The 12,360-nt window shown below is 46.3% G+C and overlaps 1 protein-coding gene across 10 annotated transcripts in view; it reads right to left on the reverse strand.

Moving 5' to 3' along the window:
• DLG2 (discs large MAGUK scaffold protein 2) overlaps window positions 1-12,360 on the reverse strand; it is a 1,511,004-nt gene that overhangs the window by 1,279,755 nt on the left and 218,889 nt on the right. For all 10 annotated transcript variants that reach the window (XM_048840921.2, XM_075126424.1, XM_048840889.2 and 7 more), the window contains one exon: window positions 2,822-2,920. In XM_048840921.2, the coding sequence (XP_048696878.1) occupies window positions 2,822-2,920 (99 nt within the window). The remainder of the gene's footprint in view (window positions 1-2,821; window positions 2,921-12,360) is intronic.

The following is a 12,360-nucleotide window of genomic DNA, read 5'->3' on the forward strand; positions in this document are numbered from 1 at the left end:
GCATACCCAGCAAGTTTTAGAGGCCTATATGGAGAGAGTTAGGTACACCCCTAGCCTTTGGTGTGGCGCACAGGATGAGGAAGGCTCTTTGGGCTATCCCCATAGCCCTGCCAGGGTCATGGATAATCAAGCCTTTAGAAAGCCCCATGCCTTTATAATTCACAACTCCTGTTTAATGTTTTACTTAACTATTATTTTTCATACAATGACATAACTGTTTTATCTCAAACACCCACAAATCTCTTATTCAGAATGAAACAGAAGTGCTTCAGTTAAATATGAAACACTAGGTTACGTGGGTGGCACACCCGGCAGTAAAAGCACAAGGGTAATGCTTCCTAAAGTGGCTCTCAGCTTTCAAGTTACACAGTGCTATCGAGATTTCATTTTAATTCCCAGCCACTCTGACTAGTGAAATTAACATCCAATCAATCAGCAAGTGAAAAGCACTATATGTATATGTATGTATACTATATGTATGTTTAAATACATAGCCGGCCCTAAATAGCCATATGTCACTATCACCAGTGATGAACTGCCAAAATCTTAACCAGATCCCTCCTCACCCTACGAGGGGGTCATTGGCCACCCCCACCCCCCAGGACTCCTGCGCCATCCAACCCCCTGTGTTCCTTGATGCCCCCCACTCAGGACCCCTGCCCAATCGACCCCCTTCCCCTGTCCCTTGACTGCCCCCAGAACAGGGCAGGAGGGTCTCGTGGGCCACCATAGTAGATGCCCACCCCACCCCTAAGAGCCAGAGGGACCTGCCAGGGGGCGAGGTGGGGAGTCCCGGTGGTGCTTACCTGGGGCAGCTCCCAGGAAGCATCCGGCAGGTCCCTCTGGCTCCTAGGGGCAGGGGAGTGTAGCAAGGGGGGCAGCAGCCACTCCCCCCACTGATCACATCAAAAGTGGTGCCTTAGGCACGGACTCCGTTGGTGCTCTGGGGCTGGAGCACCCACGGGGAAAATTTAGTGGGTGCAGAGCACCCACCAGCAGCTCCCCGCCCCGCGCCCGGCCCCAGCTTACCTCACCTCCGCTCTGCTTCCGCCCCTGAATGCGCCACCCTGCTCTGCTTCTCCACGCCCCCTCCAGCTTCCCACGAATCAGCTGTTCAGCTGGAAGCCTGGGAGGGCTGAGAAGCAGGCGGGGGCTTTGCACTCAGGCCGAGGGTGGTGGAGGTGAGCTGGGAGCGGTTCCCCTGCACCCCCCCGGGTTACCTGCTGCAGTGTGAGCGGCCCTCCTCGCACCCCCCGATGTTGATACTGGGAATGACATTTTCTGACCATGGACACAGAGTTGCACAATTGACGCTGCATTCCCCAATTAGTAAATGTGGAACGTCACATCTTATGCCCTGCCCTATGACATCAAGAAACCTATCTGGGCTATGCCTGCTGCTTAATTGGTAATTTCCAATTCTGGAACTTCATCCATAAACATAATGAATCAAATTCTATGAGGGGCTGAGCATGTTTAATACCCTTTGAGATCAATGGGCTATTTGATTATTTCAGCTTGATATTGGGGACACAGTATACAGGTATACTGTATACAGGTCCTCATCCTGAAAGTTGCTGAATGCCCTCATTTCCCATTGACTACAATGAGAATTAAGGGGGTTCAGCAACCTCCCAGAACCAGGCTAAAAATCAGCAGATCTCAGGACACAATTCCTCAAATCTTAACCACACAGAGTAGAACATACGTATCACTGGGCATGAGTAAGGACTGCAGATGGAGTGGAAACACAGTGTCATGAGAAATCAGAAAGATATGCTGGTTCAGTTCATTACAGTTCTGGTTTGTAAGGAGTTAATGAATGACAGAGCCAATATAGAAGTTTGCACATAGCCAGTGAGAGGGTCTTAGACAAGAGGTAATGAATAACCTGCAAGTCTTCAGTGTTAAAGAAACAAAGCTCTTCAGAGTTCAACTCATTATCCCAGCTCAGTTAACTTCTATTTTCTTTTCCTCTTATTTTCAATTTGCTGTTATTAAAAGTCCAAATCTTTGTATTTAACTTGGGAAAGAAAAAAGAAGAAGGACTTCAGGGCTGAAACCTTCCATGGTAATACTGAGCCCAGAGAGAACTATTACAGCCAAGTTTTGAGCATATGAAAATACCATAGATGTTATAACAGAAACATGCAAACACCCTTAACTCCATCATTGCAAACTGTGTAACTATTGTAAGTAGTACTGTAACAAAAATCCCTACACTGTAACCTTGTAGTCATGCTGCTTCATTTACCACACAGTGTATACTTATACGACTGGAACTATCATTAGTTTGTCAATACAAAAATCATCTCATCTGTTGACATTCACATTCTGCCTTACCAACTTTTTATTTAGCTACCAAGAAACTAGGTTCCAGTTTACACTGAGAACCCTTAAATAAATCTAACTAAGGAAAAAAGGAATACCCTGCACAATGAACATTGCTTAAACTTTAAAAATAAAGGTATCACAAGATCAACACAAAAACCCTGAGGCTTCAACTGCTCCCTAACATCAGAGGCATTTATGCCCATGATACAGACCTAAAATCCTGTATGGAATGGTATTAAATCAATGGAACTAGCAACATATCAATAAATTGCTGTTATAAACCTGATCTGAACCTTCCCAAAAATCTAAATTCATTAAAAACCAAGAGATTATTACAGGAACTGAAAACTCAATCTACTCTGTACATTTCACCTCTATAAATTTATACTCTATACAATTCATCTCTATACATTTCATATCCAAAGAAACGGTATACAAAGGTCACCAATATATTTCATCATGCAATAAAAATAATCATAGCTCTTACCTTTGTCGTCATGTCTACAGAATGATTTTCAAAAGACTGATTCTCCTTATTGTGTTCATCACATAATACCGATCCATCTGACCCACCGGAAACCGCAGACTATAGAAAAAAAATTCAAATAAAACAAATTGTATTCACAGCATAATACTATTACTTCTCACTGGACGCATGAGTCCAGACATACAGGAGTGTAATCGTGCCTCTAATCCACACTTGGGACTCATGAACCAGATTTGGCCCTCAATTTCTTGCAATTGGCATTTTCTGGGGTTGATTCTGCAGCCTCTCCCACTGAAGCCTATGGCCGAATCCTACAAAGTGTTGAGTGACCTCACCTCTCGTTGACTTCAAAGGGAGTTGAGGGTGCTCAGCATCTCACAAGATCAGGCCATAAACATGGAAGGTGAAATCTTGGTAAAGTTGCCAACTTCCTAATCGCACAAAACCGAACACCTTGGCTCTGCCCCTTCCCCAAGGCTCTGCCCTCTACTCACTCCACCCCCCCCCTTTTATTGCTTACTCTCTCATTCCCTCACTTGCTCATTTTCACCAGGCTGGGGCAGAAGGTTTGGAGGGGGGGAGGGCCCTGGCTGGGGGCATGGGCTCTGTGGTGGGGCTGGGGTTGAGCGGTTTGGGGTGCAGAAGGGGGCTCCGAGCTGGGGCAGGGGGTTGGGGTGTGGGAGGAGATGCATGGTGTGGGCTCTGGGAGAGAGTTTGGGTTCAGGAGGGGACTCCGGGCTGGGGCAGGAGGGGGTTTGGGTGTGGGAGAGGCAGGGGGGTCGGGGCATGGGCTCTGGGTGGCACTTACCTCGGGCAGCTCCCCAGAAGCGGCCACATGTTCTTCTGTTCCTAGGCAGAGGGGTGGCCAGGTGGCTCTGCGTGCTGCCTCTGCCCACCCACACCACCCCCCAGCTCCCATTAGCCATGGTTCCTGGCCAATGGGAGCTGCAGAGCCAGCACTTGGGGTGGGGCAGTGTGCAGAGCCCCCCTGGCCATCCCTCCACCTAGGAGCCAAGCTACACGTCTCTGCTTCCGGGGAGCCACGTGGAGCCAGGTAGGGAGCCTGCCAGCCCCTAGGTGTTCCTGTAGAAAACTGGACACCTAGCAACCCTAAATCCTGGATGAATACCAAAACTCCCACTGACTTTACTTGTGGTCTAGATTTCACTCAGGAGCAGCCGCAGAAATGGGCCCAGTAACTGTATAGTGTACAGGGATGCTCAACCTCTCTTTCTGAAGTCCCCCCAACATGCTATAAAAACTCCATGGCCCACGTGTGCCGCAACAATGATTTTTCTGCATATAAAAGCCAAGGCTGCTGTTATGAGGTAGCAAGCATGGCAACTGCTCAGGGTACCATGTCATGGGGGCACTGCAAAGCTAAGTTGTTCAGGCTTCAGCTTCAGCCCTGGATGGCGGGGCTCAGGGCCCCAGGCTTTAGCCCCATGTCGTGGAGCTTCGGCTTTCTGCCCTGGGGTCCAGCAAGTTTAATGCCGGCCCCGCTTGGCGGACCCTCTGAAACCTGCTCATGGCCCCTCAGGGGGCCCCCCCAAGACCCCTGGTTGTGAACCACTGGTATACACTATCCACAATTGTCTCAGTTCTTAATTACTGCACAAAATTCTCTAAGTTACATGTTTTTGAAAGTGCTCAAGATTTGTGAAAAGTCATGTTGGCAAATATTTTTAAATTAAATACAGTGGGGTGGGGGAGTTGTTTTATTTACATAGCATTCATTTTGACAATGTTTGCAAAAAGTCATTACAAAATACAAGCCTTCTTTCAACATATCTGCAATACCAGGATATAGGAAAAGGCCAACACTACCACGTTCCTCACTAATTTATGACCAAACTTTTCCTGTAAACCATTTTCTTTGAATTGATTTATTTATAGATTATAGGAAAGTGTTTAGTGCTTGTGGTTTTCCTACTAAACATACAGCACATTACTGTAGATTTTGCATTTATGAGACAAATATTAATAGCTTTTCAAGAACACAAACAGGAAAGTGGGGTGGAATCAAACAATGCTGTGCTCTGTCCCACATGGTGTTGAGTGCCACAGAAATCATGAGTGGTGTAAAGCCATCCTGATTAGACCATTCACTAGGAGCAGTCAATTTTAACACAACAGGCAAGCAATTGTCAGCATTTTAAATAGGCCAACTACTGCCAGCACCATTTAGAAAACAATGGGCCAGAGCCCAAAAAATGGCCCAAATCAGATCCACATGTTCAAGTGTATTATCCTCTGGTGCTAACTTGTTTAGTTAGGGCTTAGTCCGATAATATACTGAGCACCCTGGCCCCCATCCAGCAAAAGTACTTAAACACATGGTTACCTTTACTGAAACCAGTGGGACTAGAGACATGCATTAAGGTAAGCATGTGTGTAAATGCTATGCTGGATAAGGATCAGACTATTTAACGCTATACAGCATGAGCCTTTAGGACCCAATACTACTCCTATCTATCGGTCTTAGGTGCTCATACAGTCATCATCACCATGTCTGAGCGCCTCACCATCCTTAATGCTTCCATCTTCACAACATCCCTGTGAGGTAAGGCAGCGATTGTCAGGAGCACAGCTGGCTCCCAGCCAGGTCACTAGGCAAACTCAGATGGGCCCCATGAGCCTCCTCCAAATGGTCAGGCTTCCTCACTGGGCAGGAGACCCTGTTGCCTGCTACTTGAGCCTTGCTGCAGCAGCACCTCAACATGTGCCATGTCTCCAGCTGCCTTTGCCTTACTCTTGGTTCCAGCTTTGTTCCAGCTCTAGCCTGCCTCCTCCCTGCTCTGGTTTTGTCTTTGTCTCCCTGCTCTGCTCCTGATCCTGGAACTGGTTTTACATTTCACTTGCCAGAGTTTATGCTCCTTTCTATTTTCCTCACTAGGATTTAACTTCCACTTTTTAAAGGATGCCTTTTTGCCTCTCACTGCTTCTTTTACTTTGTTGTTTAGCCACAGTGGCACTTTTCTGGTTCTTTTACTATGTTTTTTAACTTGGGGTATACATTTAAATTGAGCCTCTATTATGGTGTCTTTAAAAAATTTCCATGCAGCTTGCAGGGATTTCACTTTTGGCACTGTACTTTTTAATTTGTTTAATTAACTTCCTCATTTTTGTGTAGTTCCCCTTCTGGAATTAAATGCTACCGTGTTGGGCTGCTCTGGTGTTTTCCCTGCCACATGGACGCTAAAATTAATTATATTATGATCACTATTACCAAATGGTCTATCTATATTAACTTCTTGGACCAATCCTGTGCTCCACTTAGGACCAAAATCAAAAATGGTCTCTCCTCTTGTGGATTCCAGGACTGCTCCAAGAAGCAGTCATTTAAGGTGTCAAGAAACTATGTCTGCATCCCTCCTGAGGTGACATGTACCCAGTCAATATGGGGATAGTTGAAATCCCTCATTATTATTGAGGTTTTCTATTTTTATAATCTCTAATGTCCCTGAGCATTTTGCAGTCACTATCACCATCCTGGTAAGGTGATTGGTAATATATCCCTACTGCTATATGCTTATTATTCAAGCATGGAATTACTATCCATGGAGATTCTATAGGACAAGTTTGGTTCGTTTAAGATTTTTACTTCATTTGATTCTATGCTTTCATTCACATTTAGTGCCACTCCCCCATCAGCATGACCTGTTCTGTCCTCCTGATATATTTTGTACCCTGGTATTACTGTGTCCCACTGATTATCCTCATTCCACCAAGTAGTCAGAAGTATATAGCCACCCTGAGCGAGGGGTTGCATAACTGACCATGTTGGCTAATAGCCATTGGTAGACCTATCCTCCATTAACTTATCTAGTTCTTTTTTGAACCCGGTTATACTTTTGGCCATCACAACATCCCATGGCAATAGGTTCATAAGTTAATTTTGCATTGTGTGAAACACTGTTTTTGTACCAGATCTGTTGCTTAATAATTTCATCAGGTGACCCCTGGTTTTGGTATTGTTGGAAAGGGTAAATAACCCTTCTTTATTCACTTTTGCCACCCCATTCATGTTTTTAGAGACCTCTATAGTAGCCTCCTATTGTCTCTTTTCTAAGATGAACAACTGTAGTCATTTTAGTCTCTCCTCATATAGAAGCTGTTCCATGGTGTCATCTGGTTGCCCTTCTCTGAACCTTTTCCAGTTCCACTATAACCTTTTTGAGATGCAGCGACCAAAACCGGACACCGCATTCAAGGTGTGGGCACACTATGGATTTATATAGTGGCATTATAATATTTTCTGTCTTATTTTCAATCCCTTTCCTAACAGTTCCTAAAATTCTGTTAGCCTTTTGGACTGCTGCTATGCACTGAGCTGAAGTTTTCAGAGAACTATCCCTGATAAGTCTTGAGCACTGACACCTAATTTAGAAAAATTCATTACTAACCTGTTATGTTACTGTTGTTCAAGATGTGTTGTACATGGCCATTTCACTCTGTGTGTCTGTGCATCAAGTGCATGGCAGTTGGAAACTTTTTTCCCCTCAGCAGTACCTATTGGGCTGGTCAAGTGCCTTCTGCTGCTATGTGCCACTGCATATAGGTATCAAGGGCAGAGCTGTTCCCTGGTCCCCTCAGTTGCCTCTTGCCAGAGCTTCAATGCAGAGGGGTGGGAGGGCAGGTCGTGGAATGGACATGTACAACACATGTCAAACAACAGTTATGGAACAGATTATTAACAGTTTTTTCTTCAAGTGTTTGCACACATGCATTCCTCTCTTGGCGACTCACAAGCAGTGAAACAGAAGGCAGGATTGGAATCTGAATGAAGACAGGAGGAAAACATCCAACTGTAGCATCATCTCTTGAGTCCTAAGTGAAGGCATAATGAGAAGTAAATGTGTGCACTGAGGACTAAGTTGCCTCTCTACAAATGTCCAGAATTAGAACACGTGCTAGAAAAGTCGCAGAGGCCAAATGTGATCTCATGAAATGAGCTGTGACTCTGCTCGACGGGGTGATGTTAGACCGGTCATAGCCTCATGTATATGCATATGCTATCCAAGAAGAAATTCTCAGAGGAGATTGCCCTTTTAGTCTGTCTGCAACCATGATGAACAGTTGAAAAGACTTATGGAACTGCTTGATTCTGGTAAGGTAGAACACCAGAGCTCTTCCGACATCCAGAGTGTGCAAATATTTTCCTTCCCTACTCAAGTATGGTTTAGTGAAAAATGACGTAAAGTAAACTGGCTGGTTGTCATGGAATGAGGACACCACTGCCCAAACCTCAGATGAGGGCACAGATAAACCTTGTCCTTGAAGATGGTATAGGGAGGTCGTCATTAACACAAGCAGCTCTCCTACCCTTCTAGCAGAGGAGATGGCAACCACATGCCACCTCCATTGTTAGATGTAACAGAGGAGTAAGTAGCCAAAAGTTCAAATGGGAGACCCATATGCCTTAACACTAAGTTTAGGTCTCATGCGAAAACAGATTGTGCACCTTAGGATACACTTTGACTAGGTCTATGGTAGTAAGAACATGTCTGTAAGGGAACCAAGGCTGCAACCTCAAGGGTTAAAGAACTGCTGACACTTTGTGGATCTTTTTGCAAATAGGTCTACTTAGGGAGACCTCCCACCATTGAAAATTGTATCTGGCCACACCCTGGGAAAGAGACCACTTGGTGACTTGTAAATAGTTTGCTCAGGATGTCTGCAAGGTCATTTTGGTCATCCGGTAGGCAAGAAGCTTCTAGCTCTATTGAGTTTGCAATGCAAAACTCACAAAGAGTTGCCTCTTGCCAGAGCTGAGAAGAGCAAAGTCCTCCCTGCCTGTTGAGATATAGCATTGCTATTGTGTTGTCTGTGAAGATTAACAGGCTTTCCCCTTTTCCCCCTTCTGTGGCAGAAAAACCTGGCATGCCAATCTGATAGCTTTACATATCAACATCAGTGAGCTGAAAGCAAAGTCCTCTGTAGACCATAGTCCCTGAGTCAAGGATGACAAACCAGTTTCCAGGGCTCAGGGAGGGAACAACAGAAGCTAGGGTGACCATGCGAAGCATTATGTTTAAGAATTTGTTGAGTTCACCCAGATATAAAATTGTTCTGAGAGCCCCCTTCACTTTCAGGATTAGGGAATAGCAAGAATAAACCCTTGTCCCTCTGTGTCACTGTGGAACCTCCTCTATGGTACCCACCTGAAAGAGAGAGAGTACCTTCTGGAAGAGGAGTTCCTTGTGAGAATGGTCCCTGAAGGAGGACAGGGAGGGAGTGTGGGAAGGAGGGATAGAAACAAATTGGAGGGTATAACTGCAGTACTCAAGACCCATTGGTCTGAAGTAATTTGGGACCAAGCACTGAGGAAGTGGGAAAGACAGCTTACAAATATGGGGGAGATAGGGTCTGGAAACATGGAGACTGGCCTGACATCCTTTACTGACCCATCAAAATTATTGCTTAGCAGTTCCTGGGTATCTAGAAGGGCCAGGAGCTGGAGCCAAAACAGAAGAGGCAGGCCAGTGCCTATAACCCCTCTTATTTATTGAGGGGTCCTGATGAGGAGGCAGAGCAGGATAACAGTGTGTCTGCTGAGGCAGATAGTGCTTTCTGACTGGGCAGGTGAGTACAAATCCAAGGACTTCTGTCACCCTTAAGGCCATGGAGTTTGCTGTCTCCAGGGCAGGACTTTCAAAAGATAAGTCCTGATAGTATGCTGGACTTCACAGGGTAGACAGGAAGACTGCAGCCATAAGGAGCTCTGCATGGAGACTGCAGAAGCAATAGTCCTAGCAGTCAAGTCTGCGGAGCCCAGGCTGCAGAGAAGTTCACGCCACTCATCTGCTCTCATTCGCCAGCAAACAACTCATGCCTAGCATCCTCAAGCAACAGATCTTTGAATTTCTCCAAAGAGCCCCACAATTTCAAATCAATTTCCCAGCAGAGCTGCAACCCCCCAGTTAAATAAACTTTCCTACCAAATAAATTTTGTTTGCCTCTTGATTTGGGAGTGGCAGGTTGATGCCCCTGCTGTTTCCTTTCATTAGCTGCTACAACCATTAGTGACCCCAGAGCAGTGTGGGAGTATAGGTAGTCAAACCCTTGGGAAGGTACACAATACTTGCACTCTGCCTGCTTTGAGATGGAAAGCAAGGAAGATGGGGTCTGTCATAGTGTCTTTAAAGGCCCCTATATCACCTCATTGATTGATATATTATCTACAGCAGGTCCATTTAGAGTGGCACTGCCAATCTTGATATATTGTGATGAGAAGACTCTGACCTCCTTGATCTGAATGTCCAAGTCCAAAGGCACCCTCTTTAACAATTCCTGATTGTCTTGTAGTCACTGGGAGGGGGATGATGTTGTGTCTGAGGAAACTGCCTCAGGTGAGGATGAAGATGAAGCTGACTGGATGTGGTTCACCTCTTCTTCAGGATGCTCTGCTGGCTCCTCAAGAGCCTCTTCCTGAGGCTCAGCACTGGGCCAGGTACCGGCTACTGAAGTCAGGGTGGCATGATGCAAGGATTCATCCCCTCCAGACAAAGGTACTGAGTAGGAATGATGAGAGGAGGATCTAGAAGCTGGGGGAAAACCCCAGGAGTTCCAAAAGGGCCAGGGGCTGGACACCAGTGACCTCCTGGCCACATTGCCATAAAAGCTCACATTGTGGGGTTGCAAAGGTACCCAGAGAGGAAGGATCTAGGCAGAGGGTGGTGGGTCCTGCTCTGAGGTGGAGAGATACTTGAGCCTACCTCAGAGTCCAAAGAAGGCAACTCCCCTTCCACTGACCACAGGGGGGCTGTCCTGGTTGGTGCCAGGGACCAGTGCTGAGAAGCAGGCACTGGCTGGAGACACACCATCAGTGCTGGCTCCTGTTTAGACTGTACTGATGGGTGGGTAGACTGTCTAGGAAGTAGGCAGCCGGTGCAGGACTGGGTCCTGCATCACAGATGCTGGGTGGTCTAATGATACTGACTTTACTGAGGGAGCTGATTCCTGTACCAAAAAGCAAAGTAAATTCCTTGCCACTGCAAATGCCGGAAGTATAGTCAGCATCAAGATCTTATCTGGTCGATGCGGTGTGGCTGAAGTTGATGGTTCCGTTTCTGGCACCAGACTCGATGTCTGTTCCAGCACTGTAGCCAACAGTGCTGTCTTAGGCCCAATGCCAGAGCCGAGCCCCAGCACCTCTAGGCTTGGGAGCTCATAGTCCCGGCACCTCTGGGCTTGCTGCATCAGTTATGAGTGTAGAAAAATTGCGTGAGTCCTGAGATGTCTTCGTTACAAATTAAGCACTGCTTAGGCCCCAATTTGGAGGAGTGTCTCAATCTTGATTGTACTCTACTTGACTCCCCTTCCACCTGTTTTACAGGTGTGAGGAGTGGAATCTTCCTCTGGTTGGTGCCTTTGTGGAAGGCTTATGCTTCTCCCTGGGAATAGGTAAGGATGACCAGTGCCGGGACTCTGATAGTCTTGAAGTCTTGGACTGAAGCTGCAGCACCGACTCAAACGGGATGGCTCTGAAGGTGGACTTAGCACCACCTCCATTAGCAGGAACTTTAGCCTTGCTTTCCTATCTTTTTTCATCCTAAATTTGAAGTCCTGACAAATCTGACTTCAGTCCTTCGCGTGTGCCTTGCCCAAAAACTTGAGACTACTGCAGTACAGGTTGCTTAGAGGCACAGGTTCCTGCAGCCCCCATTGGCCTGGAATGGGGGACCGCGGCCAGTGGGAGCTGCAATCGGCCAAACCTGTGGACACTGCAGGTAAACAAACCGTCCCAGCCCGCCAGTGGATTTCCCTGACAGGCTGCATGCCAAAGGTTGCCAATCCCTGTTTTAAACAGTTAATGATCCACAAGAGGACCCTCCTTCTTATCCCATGACTGCTTACTTTGCTTAAGAGACTCTGGCGATGGACCTTATCAAAGGCTTTCTGAAAATGCAAGTACAGTATATCAACTGGATCACCTTGTCCATATGTTTGTTAACACCCTCAGTGAATTCTAATAGATTGGTGAGGCACGATTTCCCTTTCCAAAAGCTGTGCTCACTCTTCCAACACATGTTCATCTAAGGGCATGTCTACATTTACCTCCAGAAACGACTGATCCAGCGAGGGTAGATTTATCACATCTAATAAAGACGCGATAAATCGACCACCAAGCACTCTCCTGCTGACTCCAGTACTCCACTGGAGGGAGAAGCGTGGGCAGAGTTGATGGGGGAGCATCAGCAGTCAACCTACCGCAGTGAAGACACCATGGTAAGTAGATCTAAGTACGTCAACTTCAGCTACGTTATTCACGTAGCTGAAGTTGCTTAACTTAGATCAATCCCCCACCCTAGTGTAGACCACACCTAACTGTCCGATAATCCCGTTCTTTACTATAGTTTGAACCAGTTTGCCTGGTACTGAAGTTAGGCTTACTGGCCTGTAATTGCAAGGATCACCTTTTTAAAATAAATCAGTGTTACGTTAGCTATCTGCTAGTCATCTGGTACAGAGGCTGAATTAAGCAATAGGTTACCTAGTATAGTTAACAGTTGTGCAATTTCATATTTGAGTTCCTT

This window comes from Caretta caretta, chromosome 1 (assembly GCF_965140235.1).
Source record: "Caretta caretta isolate rCarCar2 chromosome 1, rCarCar1.hap1, whole genome shotgun sequence".
Classification (NCBI taxonomy): domain Eukaryota; kingdom Metazoa; phylum Chordata; order Testudines; family Cheloniidae; genus Caretta; species Caretta caretta.